The 21806-nt window shown below is 37.1% G+C and overlaps 5 protein-coding genes across 5 annotated transcripts in view; 2 read left to right on the forward strand and 3 right to left on the reverse strand.

The window, feature by feature from the left end:
- Nucleotides 1–27: 27 nt before the first annotated feature.
- On the forward strand, nucleotides 28–4442 carry LOC116289272 (HAUS augmin-like complex subunit 7). Its single transcript, XM_031696170.2, has 10 exons — nucleotides 28–87; nucleotides 393–499; nucleotides 673–743; nucleotides 1760–1821; nucleotides 2249–2364; nucleotides 2913–3053; nucleotides 3296–3546; nucleotides 3901–3953; nucleotides 4025–4118; nucleotides 4303–4442. Exons 1-10 carry the CDS (start codon nucleotides 28–30, stop codon nucleotides 4392–4394), a joined length of 1047 nt encoding a protein of 348 aa, XP_031552030.1. The 3' UTR covers nucleotides 4395–4442.
- A 599-nt stretch (nucleotides 4443–5041) lies between these two features.
- On the reverse strand, nucleotides 5042–13278 carry LOC116289281 (aquaporin). The gene is made up of 5 exons (XM_031696179.2): nucleotides 13164–13278; nucleotides 10266–12044; nucleotides 6701–6942; nucleotides 6226–6306; nucleotides 5042–5799 (listed from the first exon to the last, which is right to left on the reverse strand). Exons 2-5 carry the CDS (start codon nucleotides 10594–10596, stop codon nucleotides 5671–5673), a joined length of 783 nt encoding a protein of 260 aa, XP_031552039.1. The 5' UTR covers nucleotides 10597–12044; nucleotides 13164–13278; the 3' UTR covers nucleotides 5042–5670.
- LOC148912970 (uncharacterized) lies at nucleotides 11910–19089 on the reverse strand. The gene is made up of 4 exons (XM_089026356.1): nucleotides 18371–19089; nucleotides 16705–17324; nucleotides 13164–13244; nucleotides 11910–12044 (listed from the first exon to the last, which is right to left on the reverse strand). The coding sequence occupies exons 1-4, from the start codon at nucleotides 18804–18806 to the stop codon at nucleotides 11910–11912; spliced, it is 1272 nt and encodes a 423-aa protein (XP_088882482.1). The 5' UTR covers nucleotides 18807–19089.
- Nucleotides 19073–21002, forward strand: LOC148912971 (uncharacterized). Its single transcript, XM_089026357.1, has 5 exons — nucleotides 19073–19658; nucleotides 20020–20093; nucleotides 20198–20289; nucleotides 20641–20750; nucleotides 20838–21002. The coding sequence occupies exons 1-5, from the start codon at nucleotides 19278–19280 to the stop codon at nucleotides 21000–21002; spliced, it is 822 nt and encodes a 273-aa protein (XP_088882483.1). The 5' UTR covers nucleotides 19073–19277.
- A 422-nt stretch (nucleotides 21003–21424) lies between these two features.
- LOC148912972 (uncharacterized) overlaps nucleotides 21425–21806 on the reverse strand; it is a 2375-nt gene continuing 1993 nt past the window's right edge. The window contains exon 4 of the mRNA XM_089026358.1: nucleotides 21425–21441. Coding sequence (XP_088882484.1) covers nucleotides 21425–21441 — 17 coding nt within the window. The remainder of the gene's footprint in view (nucleotides 21442–21806) is intronic.

Genomic DNA, 21806 nt, shown 5'->3' on the forward strand with positions numbered 1-21806 from the left:
TGCACTTCAATATTATGGTTTTGAAAAATGGCGGCATCCAGTTCAGCAAGTCAAGAAAGAGTTGCGTTCTTTAGAAAGCGTTTGGAGGTATTAGTTTCTTCTGATCTTTTTCTTTTAAGATAAAAACTAGTTGCTAGTTTGTAAAACTACGTGTGAGCCGCAAGCCAGTATTTTTTGAATTTCTCTTTAATGCAAAAATCAAGGGAAATCATAGACTATATTCTTGAGTCTTAAAATTAATTCTCGCAATACTAGTGAGAGTTCTTATTTTAAGGTCCTCAAATAAGAGATCATGGTTACTGTAACTATGATCTCTTTTCTGGGACCTTAAAAAAGTACTTTAACTAGTATTGAGATAATCAAGTTTAACAAGTTTTCTTTTTGCTCTACAGGATCTTGATTGTCCATATATAGATGGTGTTGATGACTCTTGGATAGAAGAACTACTTTATAAACCTGGAGAACCAAGACTGCGTTTAATACAATGGCTATTGGGCAGGTACTAGAACATATATTGTACAAATCAATGTACAATGTTGCCCCACAGTTGGGAACCAATATATATCCAATGAATCCAAGGACTAGTGAATTTTTTGTTTGTTTGGCCATCTGCATGGTACTTGTATGCTTCTAGTCAACCAGTTCATTATGGATACATATTTATATGTACAGATTTGATCCTACGGTTCATGATGTATTGGAAGGACAACAAAGTAAAGCAAAAGAAGATGCCAGGCTTCAAAGTAAGTCAAAATAAACATGAATATTGCATTGTGTATTTGCATAAGCATTAAGGTCTGATTGACACCTGTGTTGCAAGCATGAGCATAAACCAACTGAGATTCAGGTGTGCAATTCAGTCATCCTCACAACTGTAAGAGAAGAACTGCACTCATAATCTGTGTATGTTGCCGATGCTTATACTTGTGCTGCAGACTCAGTTACGCATTGCTCATTAACATCAGTTGTCTTTTCTCACACTCGTAAGAGAAGGGCTGCACTGACAGGGGTGGTATAGGAGGGACTGGGGAGTTCATCAATCTGGAAATCAATTTGGGAGTGGGCAATTGTTTTTGGACCCCAGTACTCATAATCCTGGAAGTGTGATGATCCATACAGTCTGTATATTACTAATGCTCTATACTTAATTTTGTTGAAACCATACACATAACTGAGACAGACTGTTAGAGTGCTTCCACTAAAACCATAAAACAAATACTAATTTTTAGTACTAAATAGTGAAAATCAAACAATAGAAAACAAAGGATTCTGTATGAATTACTACTAATTAATACATTATACGATATATAATATATATATATAATATATATATATATATACATTAAATATTTGGAGAGTGTTCTTGGGGGGTTTTGGCTGAATCCATGTTTAGGCGATTTTCGTCAGAGTAGTGCTTTAAGCGTAAATATTTATGTATATTTCCGAATCGGCTCTTGGTCAAAATATGTTATAATAATCAATCACAGTAAGTGGCTGTCGACTAGAAAGTATTTTACTCCTTCGACAACCACACACACTTTCTCTTATTCTTTTTTCTATATTTCAATTGTAAATCATTGGCTCTTATAATTTCCATAATTATATCCTTGTAATAATTCTTTTATTTCTATTAATGTGTGTTAATAAATAAAAAGTTCAAAAGTTCAAAAGTTCATATTATTCACTGGTTTAGTGTGTACACTCTACTGTATAAAGAATAAACTAAGTAACTAACTGTAACTACTGTAACCATTTTTAGGACTATTATTTGTTTGCAATTTGCTTGGTCTTTGCAAGCCTGATGATATTGAACTTGTCAAAGTAAGTTAGAATCTTAATCACTTTTTAATTTATGCATTGTTTATGAGTAATTAAAAATAGCTAATAAGAGTAATTCTGGATTAGTAGACTTTTCATCTTGGGAACAATGTTTTCCCATTGATATAATCTTGATTAACATTAGTTGTTCTAAGTTAGGTAGTGATTACCATACTTTTTTATCAAGGGCAAAGAATTCTGATCATTCATGCTCCCTTGAATAGTACTTCTTTGTTTTGTAACAAGTCATATTTGACAATATACATTTATATGGATGTCATATAAAGAATCTTATTCTCAAAAGCATGACACATATTAGCCAGAAATGATCTGATATACACCCAAGCTGATAATGTCTTCATTATGCCTGCATAATTAGCAACAGTTTGAACAATGAAGATTTTAATTCAAGTATTGTCTCGTGTTGAAGGGCTCAACATCAAAGGGAAGGCAAATAGTCTTCATGGAAAATATGATCGATTTAGTAGGTACTGTTGACAGCATGGATACATACTCAAGAACAAAGGGAATATCAGTTGCTGAAAGGTATGAGGATCTACTCTTGTTAATGGACACCCGGCCCCACCCAAACCCTCTCCCCAATAGGCAGGGGTTTCATTAAGGGTGGGGATCAGATAAGGCGCTGGTAAATGAGCAAAATTCTCTGGCTCAAACTACCATTTATAAAATTTGTGAAATGTTCACTTAGACTCTCTGGCTAGTTCATGACCTTCTCCTACATCCAAAATTACAGGAAGTCCACACACAAAAAAAACAATAATATTACTACACCCTTATCAGGGCTTAAAACAACAGCTGGTCATCTCACAATGTCCGGCCACAATTGAAACTTGTCCAGCCACAACTCTTCCTTGCCAATTTGATTAGTTAGGTTGAGCCAGAAAAGAGGAATGAATAAGCAAAAACTAATTTGGCCAGTCATCATGACCAACGACGCTACTGACCAGCCATTATTTTAAGCCCATCAGTGCATTTAAAAAAATATTTGATATAGATTTGATTAGATTTTAGAACTAAACAATATGAACGGTAAAATACCAGGCCCTTATAAAACTGCATGGATGTGTTTGTAGTATTAGTGATCAGTTTGCACGAGACTGTCAGTATTTGGATACACTTTGTCGGCAAGAAGATTTGAGTGAAATATTCAAAACTAGAATACAACTCTCTCCTCCTGACTTGGCAAAAGGTGGTTCAAGATCAGATGACAAAAGGTACATAATATTTACTTAAGTAGCGATTTATTTTATTGATATTAAGTTTTATCATTTTAATACATAAGTGCATCTTGTCAAAAAAGCCTTCACTTTTACTGAACCGTGAAACAATCTCTGGACTAATTTGGTTATTTTTGGTTAGTAATTTCTTCTACAAGTTTGAATGGGCTAAGTATGAGCAATGCCAACTTTCAGGTTTTAGAGATTTTTATAAAAAGCAAATGATTATTAATTTCCAGGGTACCAGATAATAAACAGCTTGCAAATGTTGCTGATCAGCTTGCCACAGAATTAGAGACACAGAATCTTCAGTTGGACAATCTCAGAAACAAAGTCTGTGTTAATGAAGCTGATCCACAAACTAAAGAAAAAGTTAGTAAGACCCTCAATCTGGCCCTTACAACCATGTCCCAGGTGGTCACAGGATTTCTATATTGCTATGAATCTGAAATGAAACCTTGGAGCAACAGATCCCAGCCAAACCTTTCAGGTTAGTCTTCTGGGCTTGGTTGTATGAGGGTAGATATCAACAGTCCATGTCTTTAGTAGCCTACATGGCAGGAACTCTTGGTTTAGGAGGGGGATACAGGTACTCAATCAAGGCCATAATTGCATAACAAATTTGTTTTTTTTAATGACAGGGGCGGATCTAGGAATTTGTTCAGGGAGGGGTGCACTGCACAAAGTTAACACAGGGAGGGGTGGTGCACCCCTTAGAATCAAAGGGAAAAAACATTATTTTGCATTGGTTATCTTCGAAGTAGGGGCACCCCCTGCACCCCTCCCTTGGATCCACCACTGAATGACAATTATTAATACAGTTAATATTATTTTCACATTCCAGAGCTCGGTCCAGCCTTCGAAAGAGTTTATTCCTTACTTGAGAAATTTTTGCATGTAAGTAGTAGTAAAACAAAACATAAATCCATCAATCAAACAATAGTAATTGTTAATTCATTGGTCTTTAGCTTCTTGAAGGATTTTCTTCCATTAAGTCCTCACACACATCAATGTGTGACAAAACGAAGACACAGCTACAGAATACCAAAGATGGCAGTTTAGGTGAGCATTAACTCAGAGTATAAATATTTTGTACATTTTTAGAAACTTCTTTGAGAGCAGGTTTCCTTTGAGCTGTGTTTAGGAAGGATGTTAAAGTGACTGTATTGAAGGCTCTTGATTGGCCGAGAGTGGAAAGGTTATAATCGATATTGAATGCTATTCTATTGATTGCACTTTGTTTCAGCACCAATGAGCAAAGACACTCTGGAAAACTTGCAAGACTGTGTGACAGTTTTGGAAGAATCCATACAACGATACCAGGAACAGCAGAGATAGCAAACAAAAAACAAAAAAAAACAGCAAAGACGGTCGAGAATGGTATATATTGAGCAAAGTAGCAAGGATGGCAAAGCACAGCAGGAATAGCGCTAACAAACAGCAAAGACAATCAGGAATTGTACACGTAGCACAGAAGTAAAGAACAGCAAAGAACAGCATACTGAGATTATAGTAAAAAAATAGCACAGACATGCAGTCAAGAACGGCACATATAGCGCAGAATGGCAATGAGAGCAAACTACGACAATAATCAGGTAAAGAACTGTACAGACATAACAACAAATAAGGTACTAAAGATACGGTTTATACACCCTTTTAATAAATCCTATCCTTATTTTCCGCATTTGCCGTCGATTTTTTTTCTTTTTGACGTCAAAAGCGAAAAAGAAAGCATTCATTGTAGGATTTATTAAAAGGGTCTATATATATCATCATTGCTCTCTAATGCATATGTGGGATTGGAAAGACCAAATGTAAAGCTAGCGATATTTATGAAGAGCTGAATGATAGGTCTTGGTTAAAACAAACGTTCAAAATTATCAGTCTTAGAAGAGACAAAACGAGAAAAAACCATCCTTTATGAGTAATTAGCATCGGCGTAGCTTGACAACTGCCTTCCGGGCAATGTACTGATAGCTGAGCTCTCGTATTTTTGCTCATTTAATAGTTTTCCATACTTACAGCTGTACAGTATTTACAATAATTTCTGTTTCAAAATGCATATTTTAAAAAAAGACCGTTTCTCAATGGTGTAATTGGCTGTGATAAAAAAAACTGTGCGGCTGGCGTTATTTTCTCCTCTGTCCGGCATATCTTAACGGCTATTATCAAGAGAAAATGTCTTATAATTGTTCATTTTCTCTTGCTATCATACAGTAAGTTGCACAGAAGTTTGTTTTCATATTGTCATTGAGCTTTTAGTTCACTTCACACTGATGATAGTAGCAACTCTTTCATAAATTCTGCAAAACTCAACTTTAACAGGAAGCACGGGGTGGCGTAGCGTTGAGAACGCTCAAAATGCGACCCGGGTTCGATTCTCGGACTCGTCGCATGTGAGTAGAGTTGTTTGTTGGTTCTCTCCTGTGCTTTAAGGGTTTATTTCTAGTTTTCTTTCCTACGCAAAAATCAGCTTTATAAATTCCAATTGGAATTTCAGTGGATGAAGGGCGACTCTGGAAATGCCACTGCTAAATCCTATTTAAACTCGAAGTTGCGTTGTTCTTAATAATACTTTTGTTGCGGGAAAATAGTTCAGGATTATTTCAGTCGTTTAAAGATTATGATCCTCTTCTCTTTTGGACGCTGCTGCTGGTGATACTTCGTTTTTGTTTACTGAAAATACTTTTTCGTAGAGTAATGCACCAGGAATTGCGCCAAGAATAGGTCCAATCCAGTATACCTGGAACACAACAATAAGAAAGACTGGTTGAAAAAATCGGCCACCGTGCAAGTGAATAAGAAGGAAACTTAAGCGCTGTGTAAATACTGACGTTAGTTCTTCGTTGGAGTTGTTTTATGCATTGACAATTTTTTTTTTTTTTTTTTTTTTTTTTTTTGTAAGGGTGTTCTTCACCCTTTTTCAGCTGACCTTCAATTCATGCGCCACCCATGCCTTTCCCTTACCCTTCCTTTATTGACTAGTGAAGTCGCCAACTTTAGGTCAGTATGTGAGAAAAAAATCATGGCACCGTCTTGTTTGAATTGAACGAATCATTTACTATTAGTCTGACTCATTTGCTACTACATCAACCAACATGGCGGCCATGTCTTCTCGTGCTATCTACTCCACGTGACCCCATAAATACGAGTACAGATCGCAACTAACCCAATGATGTTTCCATGAATTGTTTATCAAAGCTGGTGCGAATGATCTCGCAGGATTAAGGCTGCACCCAGTGAAAGGAATCTGTTGAAAAAGTAATAAGTATGTTACATTTAATAAGAAAGTTTTACCCCCGTCAGCCTGGTCTCCTATGTTGAAGTTTGACTATTTTTATTTGATAAGTTTTCCGCAGTCCTTGCTCGTTCAGTATGAATACGTTATCGTCTTACTTGTGCCCGCAATGTGTTACTTTCCAGGAAAATGCCGAAAAAATCGGCCTCAGTTCCCCTCGAGTCAAAACAAAATGGCCGCTGGTCAAATTAAAACTAATTCGCGTAAACTTTATTTATTATTCGTATTTTTGCATACATCAGATTTTGTATTCCATAAACGTTCTCTGCGGGCTTCAAGAGTACATGTGTTGTCGTTTCAACTTCGCCGTTAATTTGGAATGTCCACAAAAAAAGAACCTACTCACCCCTATCATATGACAAATGCAAACACAGAACCCAATGATTATCGGGGCACCATACTCAGAACAACCCTGCGATTTCTTGGGGTCTGTGACAGAATGGATGGTAAATACCAGAAGGAATGTGAGAAATGCTTCTATCCCTACTGCCTGGCCAAGGTTGATGTTAGACGAAGGCATAGTTACTCCAAAGGATGTACTTTTCTCGCTGACAGTCAAACCGTAGAGAAAAGAAGCTCCAAGAATACCTGGTGGGAAAATTGGATTGTGAGAAGCAAGATTTGGTAATAGGTCTTTTCTAAGTTCGATAAACAAGATGCATTATGGTCTAGCTTGGGTACAAACAACACCATATAAGGTGTGAAGAACAAACTGTTTCTGCCGAAGCTAGAACACAGTGATGCACCATGTTCGCTATCTCAGAAAAGGGCTATGGAAACATCTGAAATTCTATACCTCAACCACAGAAATAAATCTATAGTCCCCATGTCGGATATCTTGAAAATTGAAGAGTTCAGGACTGTCCAGAATCATATGGCGACCACGTTTTTCTTCTTTTCTAAAGCCCCGTTTAACACTAGCGATTTTTGCTGCGATTTTTTTGCGAATTTGCCCATAATAAATAATGGTAAAAAATTTACTTGTAAAGTTTTTTTCAGGATACCAAGATTTTCCTAGACGAATGTCCCTTTTGAAGGATGAGACAAAAGATTTCATATTTCCGAAAATTGCCACAAAAATCGCAGCAAAAATCGCCGCAAAAATTGCCGCAAAAATCGCCGCAAAAATTGCCAGTCTAAACGGGGCTTAATAGGAAGGGATTAGCGACATTGCATTTTATATGTGCTTTGATATAAGGCTATAAAAAAGAGAGTCGTAAATTTAGGGAAACCTGCGCGTTGACTCCAGGTAACATTAGTAGCCGCGCATCTCAAAATCATGGTCTGAGCATTGATTTAGCCAATCAGCACGCGCGTCATATCTCAATAATTTAACAATCAAGTGATTTTCGGTGAATATTTATCGAGTCGCGAGTCTTACTGTGAATTCAATTGAGAATATTGTAATCCCTTCTTTAGGGATCATAATAATACATCTGCTTATCTGTAATCATATCAAAAGGATTTTCCTAGTCAGATACGGATCACTTCGATTATCAGCTATCCCATCAACAGGAAGTCTTAAATATTCCTTGCACAAACACACTTTAAATTTTCTACTTCAGAAAAAAAATTCTTTGTAGTACATTATTAGTGGGATTTTTTTGACAAGTGGCGAGACAATGAAAAATTATATTTTATTTATTCTAGGATTCCCATCACAGTAATTGCTTGCCTGTTTCATTCAATAGAGTGTTTTGATTCACCTTCCGTATGAATTACTAACGCAAGGCTATTTGGCGGTACGTAAGAAGGAAGACTTGAGTTGTTTAGTACGTGATATATGTGCGGGCTTTAATGGAGAAAAGTATTATATTTTTATAATTACGAGCTCGTTTAGTATCCTCAATTTCCTTTTTCCTATTAATGAAAGCCTTTCACTTTAATGAGAATTATTTTGGGGCACTTACTCGCAAATGGAAAGTATATCGGTCCAGTTGATTGAAATATCTTAAGCATTCATCCATCCATCCATCCATCCATTCATTCATTCAGCCATCCATCCATTCATCCATCCATCCATCCATCCGATTTATTCATCCATCCATCCATTCATCCATCCGATTCATCCATCCATCCAATTCATCCATCCATTCATCCATCCATCCATCCATCCATCCATCCATCCATCCATTCATTCATTCATTCATTCATTTGTTTTATCATTGTATATTTTTTTCAAACAATTTTTGGGTGCACTATAAACACTCCAATCTCCAATCAATCCGTATTAGGTGACAGAAATTCGAAGATTTAAGGTTTGGGGTCTGAAATCGTATCTTGGTTTTCATTTCTATTTCAATCACATAACAGAGCCTTTCAATTTCAAAAAAAAACTGAATATTGTCTTTAAAATGTTTAAAACTAGATTACACTTTTTCTACTTTATTGATTTGCTTTCTTTCTCGTGTATATATTTTTTCTCCACATGAAATAACCTTACATTTTCGACAAGGTGCTCACACGCTGAAAACTTTTCGTTCAACGGAAATCCACCAAAAGATTAAGACTAAAATATCAGACTTTTACCTTTCACCTTTCATGCCTCGTCTCTCTTTTTCTCTCTCTCTCTCTCTTCATTCATTCGGAGAGAGAAAGAGAAAAGGAACCAAAATAAAACTAAAATCTTAAAATTAATTAGACTTCAAATATTTCTTGTAATTATGAGGTCAAAATGACAAGCATTAAGGATAGCGTTTTTCAATAAGTGCAATATTTTAGTGTCGATCTCTTTTCATTCTCGATTTTTCTCTCGATCTTAAAAAGTCACTATTAAGGTTTGAATGAAGTGGCTTTGGAGTTATCACGTTATTTGAAATATTTTCGTGGGAGGGACGTGGCGAAAATTGAAAATCATAACTAACAATGCTACTGACACTAAATCATACTTTGTTCCTTTCTCAATGTTCCTCTTTTTTTCTTTCTTTCTTTTTTTTTTTTTTTTTTTTTTTTTTTTTTTTTTTTTTTTCTCGTTGTTAGATTTATTTAAACTATTTATACCAAATTATTTTTTTGACGCTGACGATGAAATATATATACTTTTTGCGCAAATGAGCAATAAAGAACGAAAGATAATTGATAATACCTCATCTCTGTCGACGACAGCTTACTAAACTCCTTAGCAACTAACGTGGCAGATTACAATTACCGACACCCAGCAGGAAAGGACGATGGAAAGAACAGTCAAACCTTCCTTGAATATATGAACCCACGTTTTTAATATACAGAGATAACTGAGTAAATGAAATTAGAATCTTTCATTCTGTCTTGCACCAATGACAAATAGGATGTAATGAAAACAGGTTTGCAAAACCTAAATGTGTTGTGTATTTTCTTAAAGTTATTGGGATTCAACGCTTTTTCTTTCCAGACCTTTAAATGCAACAGACATTGTATATTAAACCTCTCTAGTAAATATATACTGTTTGTGTGAAACGCTAAATCTCAACTCAAGCGAAACACATGAGAGGGAGATACATGACTTGGAGAATGCTAGAAAAGAAAGAGATAAAATATCGAAGAAAATACTTTATTTTCTCAACATATGCCTTTTAAGAAATCGGAATGACATGCTCCAAAAATATAAAAAATGAGAAATTCTTGTTTTTCAATCTGCGAGACAAACAGTCTTCGAGATAAAAACTTCTGGAGTAAAGTTAGGGGGTTTTCCTCTTTGTCGGAGCCTATTTTCTCATAAATTAGACCTTTCTCCTAAACACGACACTGATTGAGTTTATTTATCTGCCTGTTCACCATTTGATTTCGAAGACTATAAACAGCTGCAGCCCTCTAGCCTTTTTTAAATAACTAACAGTATGAAAAGCATGGGGGAAAAATCAATCCTTTTAAAGCGCACCTTGGCAGAGTATTATGCTAAATTTTTCTAAGTTTTAGAATGGTTAGACACCTACCTCCTAAGAACTGTGCACCGATAATCACCAGTCCGTTGAGAAGACGAATCCTTCTTGATACCATTAATCCAATAGTAACAACAGGGTTGAATTGTCCTCCAGAGATATGTCCAAGAGATGAAGTAAGGGTCGCAACACTAAGCCCAACAGTCAATGCAATTTGAAAGACGTAGACTGGGTTGGGAGACCTTGTACTAGTAAATGTCGCTCCGCAAACCGTGAACACAAAAACACAAGTGCCAAAGAACTCGGCCGTGAAACACATCCATAAATGCCTGTCTAAAAGTTTTTCTCTCAGGCTTCTTTGGTTACTGTTATTGTTATTCTCCATACGTGAAAATTGTCAGGGAATTGCGGTAGGGAAAGTAGTGTACGTGTACGATTGTGCGTATGTGAGTCGATTATCATCAAGTTTTATCAGTCGGTATCGTGAGAGTTCAATGTAGTCACTCCACCTGGAGCGACAAACCAATTTCAAAATATAAATGAGTTTAACCTGAGGGTTTTTGAAGTTATAAGTATACTGTACTCAACACTTGAGCATAAATCATATATACATCATAAGGCGGCCACCTTTGCGTGCAAGGGAACAAAGGATGTCACTGACATGAATGAGACTTGTGAGTTTATTTATTGGTAGCCTAAGCTTAAGTTTTTTAACTGCTCTAAAACAGCTAAAAAACACTCAGAATGACGTTAAATACCATTAACAACAACACAGGAGCAAGGTCTGTTTACCTTTTTTAAAAGTACATATTTCAAACATACATATTTTCGTCCCATACATTTGCACACCATACACACCACAAATGCATTGCTTGGGCTACCTGTGGTACAACAGGTGATGCTGTCTTTCTCATGAAAACACTATTAAAAATAAAGCCAGCTCACAGCTGACTCGTACCTAAAGCTACTCGTTTTCCCTCCTACCAATATCTAGAGCCTTGAATAGGAAAGGACACCCAGAACTCTTGCTAAAAAACTTACGATATTTAAAAAAGATAAAACAGCTTTTACAAGTTTACGCTATTTTTCTCGTAAAAATCTAATTTTCTAAAATCTAAAATTTTTCTCGCAAAAATCGCCAACGACTCGTGATTTCTATAACTTTTTTCGGGTCCTACAGCTCCAGTCGTGTCCTATCAGAGAACAGAACATAGCTAAGACTGATCTATTTGCTAAATAGACCCCTTGCATTGATTTCCTAGAGGAATTGTTCTGGGGGACAAAATAAAAGCCTTCAAAAAGATCCATTGTTTTGTCCTCCAGAACAATAGGCCCTTTTCGAGTTCCAAATTACCGCTGTGTTTCTTGATTACAGACTCATTTACTCAGGCTTAGCCTCGATTTTGTGAAGAATATTAACGTGTTCCAGTCAAGGTCCGTCAAGTTTCAAAGTGTTCGTATTGTTGAATTGTGCATTCTTACTTTACCGTTGGTATTTGTCAATATTTAGACACAGATTCGAGGCTAAACCTGAGTAAATGAGTCTGTAATCAAGAAACACAGCGGTCGAAAATGGTCTATTCCTCTTATGGACTCAGTGCAAGGGTCTATAAAGCACGCGCGAAAAGCGCGCGTACCGTGATCTAGTACAAAGTAGTACAAATCTAGTACATATATTTGGCACAGCAAACCAGAGCTCTAGCGTGACTCCAAGCTGTTTAAAACAATGCCACCAGGTTCAGTGATAGGTACTTGTTCTTCTCGGGCACGGAATACCAGCTGGTAAAGTACTCCTGCTATCATACCTCCTCCTAATGGTCCAATCCAGTACACCTAGTCAAATATTCTAGATATTAGGTCTTTACTACTCGTTTCATTGCTACGCGCTGATGGAGATAACAATCGCGAAAGGAAAATTGGGCAATACACTTCCATCAATCAAATAAATTGGTCGGTACCTTTATATTCTCTGATTGGCGGCAGTGTATTGCCTTATTCAGTCCCTGTTGTCTCAATCAGCGCGTAGCAGTGAAGAGAGTGGCAAAGCTTGTGTGGTGAAACTGACAATACTCCATTTTACAGTTCCATTCAGTAACCACGAACAATAGTTCCAAGCTGAGGCTGCAGCTCCCGCGCACGATAAAAAGTATAGTTTTGCTATGCGCGGAAACTGCAGCCTCGGCCTGGAACTATCTATTATTCGTAGTCACTGAATTGGAACTGTAAAATGGAGTATTGTGAAAAACTAGATCAGTATTAGGTCTAAAAACTGGTGTGGCGAAAGAGACAATGTAAGTGAAGTACCTTCCCCCCATCATTCCCTTCCTCGCTAGATCTCTGACCCAGGGAATCAATTACGACCCTGCGGTTAGGCCGATAATAGAGAGTAGTTTAAGATTCTCGTTTACGACAAATGTCAGTTGTCCATTAAAATGTCAGTTGATCATTAAAAAATTCTTTAAAATTAGTGAAAAGGAATCGCAAAAATCTCCGAGTAGTAGATAAACAAAAGAATACTTGCCTTTGTCAAGAAGGTTTGCAAAAGGTAAAATGAAATGTAGGGAAACGATGAAAGCGTGGTCACGTTTGTCGTTTGCGGGAAGGAAAAACGGGAAATCTTAATCTGCCTAATGTTGCTCGACGGCTGATGGCTTTAACCAATAAGAAAAACTACTTATGAAATATTAAAAACGCCATATCCCCTCGGTATTTTATTACAGCCTAATCCCAAGTTGATATTATTATTAAATTTATAGTAAAGACGTTGCCCAAAGACGACAATGCAATCACTTTTTTGTGGTTGGGGGTGTCTCTAACAAATCATAATCCTACATATAAATTCTCGAAATTATAAAGGTTGGTTGGGTGTGGTCCAGTAGGGGTAGTAGTGGGGTGTTGAGAATTCAATGATTAAGTGAATTTGATTAATAAATGGATTACCCCAAGACTTACCCAGTGATCAGTCCAGATATTCATGATGACAGCGGGACCCATGGATCGTGCCGGATTGATTCCACAACCAGTAAAACCAATCTAAAAGATAAAACAATAAATGCTTCACATAGTATAATAACTATTATAAACAGGGAAAGATCTAACAAACTACTCGTGGAATCAAGGGAGAGACCTGACAAACTACTCGTGGAATCAAGGGAGAGACCTAACAAACTACTCGTTGAATCAAGGGAGAGACCTAACAAACTACTCATGGAATCAAGGGAGAGACCTAACAAACTACTCGTGGAATCAAGGGAGAGACCTAACAAACTACTCGTGGAATCAAGGGAGAGACCTAACAAACTACTCGTGGAATCAAGGGAGAGACCTAACAAACTACTCGTGGAATCAAGGGAGAGACCTGACAAACTACTCGTGGAATCAAGGGAGAGACCTGACAAACTACTCGTGGAATCAAGGGAGAGACCTGACAAACTACTCGTGGAATCAAGGGAGAGACCTGACAAACTACTCGTGGAATCAACAACAACACTCGACGAAATAATGGATTTGGTCATCATATGTCCGCTTGGCAAATGTTGGGCAAATATGGTGCTCTATATTTGCCCATACATTTGCCTATGCAGGCAAAGGTCGGGGTAAATTTCTAATAAATTTGCCATTGCTTTGCCATACATCTGAACACATGGGTAAATATGTTATATATTTGCCCTTAGTTTAGACGCATTTACCCAGTGGGGATATATGATAACCGTTTTTGCCCTATATTTGCCCTATTGTCAAATGAAGGGCACATATGAAATCAACTTTGCACTAGGCTTTGCCCCATATTTACCTGGGGAGCAAATACAATACCCCAAACTGAGTATATCCGATGTGAGGTTTCCGTTTCAATTTATTGCAATCAAAACTTTTCAAAACAAATCAATAATTTTTCAACTGAATTATGATGGATGTTGGCTTGTTTTTACGACTTACGAGGGGGGAGTGCATGCAGGTCCATCTCAGTCATATGTGTCAATTTTTTCTCCTAACGCATGACATCAATGTTGCGACCACATTAATTCAATCATTGTTTTGCTTTGATGTCATGAAAGTGAGGTTATATGCGTTGATACACACAGGAAAAAACGCGGACGATGTATTTTTAATATGCGTAAGTCGTACATGCGTTTTTTCCAGTGACAATAAGAAAACTCATTAACCCATTAACCTCAGCTGCATTTCAAACCGCTAACATCTGTAATATTATTTGAAGCATCAATTTTGTTTAGTCTAAACATATGAATTCATCTTTTTTATTGGCAATATATGCAATTTCATTCATAATTATTTTAATTCATCTAATTTTAAACTCATCAAAGAATTCATTCAATTTTCATTTTGACTATCTAGTTACTGATGCACAGTTCAAACAGTTTATTTTTGATAGCTTTGAATATTTTTCCTGGATGATACTTTACTGTCATCTCCATCATCCGTACAATTTACGTTGTAAAGGACAAACAATTAATACTCTTTCTTTGTCAATAACATCGTAAGCAGCAACAAACTGGCTGTGTATCCTTTGTATGGGAATGAATGTAGAGGGCCCTTCCATTTCAAACAAGTTTCTGCACCAAATTTCATGTGGTCTGCCAATCCTGTGTCTTTCTGGATGTCGCTGATACCATCGAACCTTTGCCATGCACAATGATTCCTGCTTGCCATCAAATATAATGGTTTGTTTAAGAAAGAAATCGACAACACCGGGGCGCAAGTCAAATGAATCGGTCTCAATACTGCCACTATATTGGCCACACCAACTTGCAAAAATGAAGGAAGAACGTTCCAGTCTAGAGTCAGAGGACCCTAGCTTTGTCCCCGAATATCCAATGGTACTAATTCTCTCAAACGTATCGGTAACACATTCAATGACCGAGTGTTGAGGTAAAATTGTTTCATAAGCTTTAAAGAGATATTCTGTATAGTCATCATCAAGAACATCAATGGATCGAGGTGAAAAACATGAGTATGCATTCATATTGCTCCACTCTAAGCAACGTAGTACTTGACCAACTGAAAGATTAAGTGTTGATGGTATTGATGGGATGCTTTCGCCAAGTGTTCCTACTTGTTGTGCCTCCTGAAGAAGTTGAAATACTGGTTGGAAAGTTTCTCGAAATCTCTCTGGTAAAGGGATATCTCTTAGTTCATGCTTTTGGAGAAATTTTCTCATGATTTGTATTTCAACAGATCTATTGTTAGTTCGAAACGCTCCTAAAATCCCATTGAAACGTTCGAAGCTGAAAAGCCAAAATGAATATACAGGCCCGTAATCTAAAATACATTGTTTGAGGTGCAGGTGTAGATGCATGTTTGGCGTAACACGTTCCTTTCCATATCTTTTTTCAAACGATTTACAAAATTCCACTAGGTAATCATGTCCTTCTTGTAGCTCTTCAGTTGTAATAAGTGGAGAGCAAAGGTGAAAGCAGGACAATACGAATAACCTCCACAGCTCCAAATCATCTGTTGGAACGATATTCCAAATGCAGAATACAGAATACAAGAGAGTCCATGTTTTCCACTGATCAGCAGTAAATCCTCCAAACGATGTTGATATCTTTTTCGGGAGACGCCCAATAAATGATGGTGCTTTGACGTCATCTACCTTTTCCTGGATTTTATTCAAATTTTCTTTAGAAATAATTGGCGTTTCAGCATTTAGCCATACATTTTTCATTAAATGTTTTGCTGTCCCTAAAAACAAATTGTGCATAGGATCAACAACATGGTAACGAGTACAATCGAAGTAAGGCAACTGTAAGAGTTCAGAATATCTTGTTCCAGTGGAAGTTTCAATTTGGTTTCGTTCATCAGCGGTTGTTGCATTGAGTATTTTCTGAGCCTCTCTTCGATGCTCTTCATTTGTCCTTGGTGTATCGTCATCTTCGAAACCTGAAAAATCCATGCTACTAAAATCTCCGGGAAAAAATCTTGTGCACTTTGAGCACCCTCGGTGAGCAGTACATCCTAAGAAACCGCAAACTTTTCTTAGTGCAGGAATGTCACAAGCAATACAAAGGAGGGCAGCTCGAAAACATCTTGCTGTTCTACTCCCATGAGGCCGAACTTGGATGCCTTCGTGCCACAATAAGTTCAATTCGGCTACAAGTGGTTGTAAGTACGTATTGATATTCAATTTGGGCTCGTGTGGACCAGGTATTACCCCAACTATTATTACGTTTTCCTCTTTGTACCTTTCTTTTCTCGGAAGATTTAGGAGGACCATATATATGACTCCAACGCTATAGACACTGTGCTTAAAAGGCTGAAACCAGTCAACATTCAGCATAAAAGCATAATTATTAGGCTGGGCAAGGAAAGGAGTGCCGTTAAAATATTGCCAATCTTTCCACACTTGGCCATCGTAAATATCAACTAAAATATCGTCCGGTACATTCCGATTTCTCCAAATCTCACATTTTTGTACAAAGTCTGGTCGCTTAATAAAGTGAGTTAGAGTGTCTCTGATGCTTTTATAACAATAAACTTTATGTGGGTACAATTTCGTCTGTCCATTTTTCAAACGAATTTCCTTAAGCAATTCCGCTCCACAAGGTGTGCGGCGAAACAATTGACGGTGATTCGGAAAAGCAATGTGAGAACATGGTTTAGCAATGACACGCCCGAATCTTGTTGTTATGCAGTCTTGAAAACGGTATAGGGTGTCGCATTTCGGACAAACAACATACTTTGAATGCTTATCTTTAAAAGAAAGATAATTTTTCAAGAGTTTGAAGGAGCTCGGGAAAACCAATACTGCGGTTGGGAAAATGATTGGCGAAAGCTCACACAAAACCTCAAAAATCGCTTTAAAAAAGGCGAGGAGAATATCAATGCCTCGGTCTGGTACAGAAAAGTATGCAGACCAAAAGCACACAAACAAGGCAATCCAGTTAATAAGGGTCACTCGGGAACTTGCTTCGACGGCAACGCTTATTTCTGCACTAGATTGTTCAAAATCTCTTTCTACGTCTTCGATATCAATATCCCAAGTTTCAACCAATCTCCTTCTTTCATTTCCTCTTATCTCTTCATGGTCAGATTCACTGTCCAACTTGTCATCCCAAAACACTTGATCTTCTTCCTCAAAGTTATTTATTCCGTCTCCTTTAAACATAAGCAAATACGATGTATTTTATTCATTCGGCATTGCATAACTGCAACATAGTATAAGATAAAGTGTGAAACCATTATAATACTAGAAAAAAAAAATGTCAGTAAAAAAAAACCTCATGGACCGGTCATTATTTAAGTTGGGGGGGGGGGGGGGGGGGGAGAAAAAATTGGGGGGGGGGGGGCCTGAAATTTTTGCTAGTGAAAGTCTTGAAATTTAAAAATGACTTTTAGGGAAAATTTTTAAATTTTTTACTACAATCCATGGGGGGTTTTCGATAAACGTGGATGCCTTCAAATGGGGGGCCTTGAAATTTTTTTGCGTCACTGACAATTTCTCCTCCACCCCCCCCCCCCCCCCCCCCTCTACCTCCAACTTAAATAATGACCGGTCCCTAAATGTATAATTTTGACCCAAATTTTGCTCTGAAAATAAATGATTTCCATTGAAAATAAAATATAAATTTCTAAGTCAGCAAAACAACAATTTATAATTCGTGAAAGAAAAATGATAAATCGAAAATAAAAAACCCAAGAGACATATTAAATAAATTACTTATAATTGTATTTCTCTAACTTGACAAACATGTTTTGCCGGATACCATGCTATCTCAGGATGACCACAGTCATGAATTGATTTGGAGACAAAAATGTACAGCAATATCCATTTGAACATAGTAAATTCTTTTTGGCGTTTTAAATGAGTTATCTCTAGCTATGATTTTATAAACTCTTTGAATGAACCTTTCTGAATGAACACTGAGGTTTTAATGGCAACCATAAGCCGATTACTTAATAATGCACCCTTCTTAAAAGTAACGGTGAAAACGAGGCTAAGATAGAAATAGAAAAGAATCATTTGTACCTCTAACTTAATCTCGCTTCAATAACACTAATGCTTGGTAGTAAATCCAATAGGGGAGCTAGATCATGTGCAAATCAGCCGCTTGTTAAAGATTCAGTCTTTTATCTATGCAGTTTGACTTTAACATTTAAAGATTATATAATCTAATCATCAAATAAACGTATAACATCAATACCTTTTTGTGAAGTAGCTGGTAAGAATTCGTCACTTGATGGTTGGTTTGTATTTGGCACATCAGAGGAGTCTTGATCAGTTTGGTCCAAAACGTTTATCTCGCTGTAGTCATTAGAAGAAGTGTCGTTCTGGCCGTCAATCTCGTGAGTGAAAATACTATCATTTGAGTCTTCGTCGTCATTCCGCTGTAATTGCCATTGATTTGTTAAAGGATCATAAAATTCTTCTTTGTGACGGCAAAATACTCTGTAATGTAAATCTTCGTTACAATGAAAGCAATGATAACGCTTTGACATCGCAGAAGACATTTTGTTTTCCAGAACTATATAATTAAAAAGACGGTGTGTATCATTGGGATAATTACTCAAAATCCAAGCATTTTGAATGGCTAACAGCCATATTCCAGCGTAATAAAGTTCCACGTCCATCAACCACATGCCACTGGACAAAAGCACGCCGGATCTTTATTACCGCGCCCTTTTCCTTAGAGCTGTCACTGTTGGCGGCAGATAATGGTACGATGGTTTTAGAGCTAGAAGCTAATCAAGTTTATTGCAATGATATTTCGTGAATCTAGGCTTTAGAAAAAATTTCATAACTTTATAAAATGGAGCAAATAGCTTTAAGATAATAAATATATTACTTAACATGAATCCTGGATACAACTTCAGCATTTTTATAAGACAGTTATTCCTTTTTTATTATTAGACTTCATTATATGAACGTATATGTCATCACAAGTCACGTGATACGCCGTGATAGATAGGGGGTAGATTTGTTCGGTGGATGTGCTTATTCGTTCATTCGCCTTTTGGTCACAAACAGGTAACAAACTCTGTCGGTCATCTAGTTTCCCGCACATTCTATATCTTTGCTTATAAATTGCGTTCATTCGTCGCGATCAAAAAATGGGAAGAACATCTACACCTTTACCAGGACGCCCAATGCCAATCCATTCTGTTACTGCAACTACCAGTACAAGCAGTACCAGTAGACATACTGAAAATGGCGCCAATTCTCAAAGGCTTAACATACTTATTCCCTCTGTCCCTGGTGGTAACGAGGATGTGCTAAGAGAACACAGAAATCGCCTATTGCAAGCAACAAGCGAGAATGAGAACGTTGACCCCGACAGCGAAAAAGAAGAAATTTCTTCAAATTTCGAAACGATTGTGAAACAGTTTAAAGAACTGCAAGCACAAAACCGCCAAATACTAGCCGCCTTAAAAGAAAGCCAGCAGAACAAGGACAACAGCAAGACCAAGATTACTGTCTCAAAGGCTGTTGCAGTAAGTAAAGTGGCAATATTTAAAAAAGCAAGCTATTTTTATTGATAATTTTACTGGGAATTCTTGGCGCGAAGAGTAGTTGGTATAATTATGCAGCGGCATAATTTATGCAATGCTAAAATTGGCGGGAAACCCGCCATGGTAGTGGTTAATGCTACCAAACTTTACTATTGATTTCCAATAACAAGACACTGAATGATAATGATAATTTCCTTTTTTGTAAAGGAATTGATTGATTTCGATTTTTTTTCCCAATATTATACAATCACAGCCATACAAATACTGAAAACATTATTACTATGTCTAAGAATAACTTAAGGTACATCTTATGATTTTAATGAATTATATTATGTTATTACAGTCTGAAGTACGCTTGGTAGCAAAGAAATTACGGGACAGGGAAGAAAACCCTCTTATATGGGATTTTACTAAAGCGTAAGTATGAAAATTTAATAAAAATGATCTTGTCTGAATCATCCATAGTTTCTTTCCATATTAAGTTTCCCACTTACCACTCAAATATGGCATTTCCTAATTAGTTTCAGAGATGACGTCAACGAACATATTAATAACGCAATAAGGGATAGAGTTCTGAATGTTCATAAGGATGTCTCTGCCGTCGAGTTAGAAGGTATTTATGTATTTTATATTAAGAAGTGCGAAAGGCCTTATGCACCTATCAAAGTTAACCCGGGGGGGAGGGGTGAGGACAAAGGGTGGTGGTGGTCGGGGGGGGGGGGGGGAGGGGGGTAACGAAATCCTTTTAGAAATATTCAAATGCCGAAGGGAGGGGAAGCAGTTTGAAATAAATAAACATGGAAAAAAAAAAAAAAAAAAAAAAAAAAAAAAGAAAAAAAAACGAAACAAAAACAAAACAAAGCAAAAACAAATGGATGCTAAAGGAGTAATTGTCGGCCAAATGCCAAAATTTCTAACAAATTTGTCTCAAGTTTTAATATATGGGTACTTGATATAATTTCAGCTGCCCTTAAAAGTCACTTTCTGACGAGAAGAAAGAGAAACAAAAGAGAGCGTTCAGGGGCCCTTGGAAGGCATCAAAAGATGCAGCGGAAAACACAAAGAAGACAAAATGTGAGTAAACTGAATTTGCAACCGATTATGACTTTGTTTAATAAGAAACTTGACTGACGGTGTGGTTTTTTTTCTTTTTTCTTTTAGCTCCTAAAATCCAGATCCAAGGCAGCGGACTTGTCAACCTCGCTATCACCAGGGGACAAAGAGAAAGTCAAGGCAATTATGAAACTGGAGTATATGTCATCAGAGGAGTCGATGTCAGAGGCGGATGACCAGGCTGATGATCGATACAGCGGACAGTGGCTCTAATAAGAAGGGGGCCCTACTAAGCAGAGTAAAGTTTTAATAAAACAACCCTCTGCCATGGAGAAGCCCCCTAGCTAATCAGTTCATGGAAAGCATGGACCGAAAGGCAAAAAGGAGGCTGTCAGAGCGCAGTCTCACCATGCTTTTGAAGCGGAAAATCGGGGAGCCGTCAAGACGCCCAAGGCCATCTGGAGGTCCCGAATTGGCATTGAGAGCCTAAAGGTTTTTATCCAAATCAAGGGCACTGGGACACCGAACGTGGTTGGGGTTTCTACGAGTTTTATGAATTAAATCTTGTGTCACTGTTCCTCCGTTCCTTGGCCTGATTTCTAGGGTTTTCGTTCTTCTTTCGATTACTTGAACGTTATACTCGTTTACTTGAAGAAATCCAAAGGTCAAACGGTATAGCAAGCGGCTATTTAAGCCTATTGACCTTGGATTTCTTAAAGTAAACAAGTATAATGTTCAAATAATTCGAAAGAAGAAGGAAAACCCTAGAAATCAGCCAAAGGAACGGAGGAACAGTGACACAAGATTTAATTCATAAAACTCGTAGAAACCCAACCACGTTCGGTGTCCTTAATTAAGTTTTTGCAGTTATAAATGAAGTGTACTACTACAGAATATCTAAAAAGAATCGTACATAAGCCACAGATCGATTGACAAACTAAATATATTATGATCTCCTTTCACAAATTCTGTCACAAGATGAAACAAACACCTGTAATATAATTTACAGAACTAGCATTTTCACTTAGTTGTAGTTAACAAATTGTTCATAGTTAATCAGTCGTCAAGAAAAGGATC

The sequence above is a fragment of the Actinia tenebrosa genome, unplaced genomic scaffold, assembly GCF_029948245.1.
Source record: "Actinia tenebrosa isolate PJP-AT-01 unplaced genomic scaffold, QUT_ActTen_1.0 PGA_scaffold10__47_contigs__length_13832649, whole genome shotgun sequence".
Classification (NCBI taxonomy): domain Eukaryota; kingdom Metazoa; phylum Cnidaria; class Anthozoa; order Actiniaria; family Actiniidae; genus Actinia; species Actinia tenebrosa.

Coding starts and splice junctions, on each gene's coding strand:
- LOC116289281 (XM_031696179.2), bottom strand. CDS start 10,596: ATGGAGAATAACAATAACAGTAACCAAAGAAGCCTGAGAGAAAAACTT. Junction 6,943..10,265: donor CGGTGCACAGTTCTTAGGAG/GTAGGTGTCTAA, acceptor TTTTCCCACCAG/GTATTCTTGGAGCTTCTTTT. Junction 6,307..6,700: donor GCATTTGTCATATGATAGGG/GTGAGTAGGTTC, acceptor CTTTTTCAACAG/ATTCCTTTCACTGGGTGCAG.
- LOC148912971 (XM_089026357.1), top strand. CDS start 19,278: ATGGGAAGAACATCTACACCTTTACCAGGACGCCCAATGCCAATCCAT. Junction 20,094..20,197: donor ATATGGGATTTTACTAAAGC/GTAAGTATGAAA, acceptor TTTCCTAATTAG/TTTCAGAGATGACGTCAACG. Junction 20,290..20,640: donor CTCTGCCGTCGAGTTAGAAG/GTATTTATGTAT, acceptor ATATAATTTCAG/CTGCCCTTAAAAGTCACTTT.
- LOC116289272 (XM_031696170.2), top strand. CDS start 28: ATGGCGGCATCCAGTTCAGCAAGTCAAGAAAGAGTTGCGTTCTTTAGA. Junction 88..392: donor TCTTTAGAAAGCGTTTGGAG/GTATTAGTTTCT, acceptor TTTGCTCTACAG/GATCTTGATTGTCCATATAT. Junction 500..672: donor ATACAATGGCTATTGGGCAG/GTACTAGAACAT, acceptor TTATATGTACAG/ATTTGATCCTACGGTTCATG.
- LOC148912970 (XM_089026356.1), bottom strand. CDS start 18,806: ATGTGGTTGATGGACGTGGAACTTTATTACGCTGGAATATGGCTGTTA. Junction 17,325..18,370: donor ACCAGCTACTTCACAAAAAG/GTATTGATGTTA, acceptor TTATGTTTAAAG/GAGACGGAATAAATAACTTT. Junction 12,045..13,163: donor ATATCTGGACTGATCACTGG/GTAAGTCTTGGG, acceptor ATATTTGACTAG/GTGTACTGGATTGGACCATT.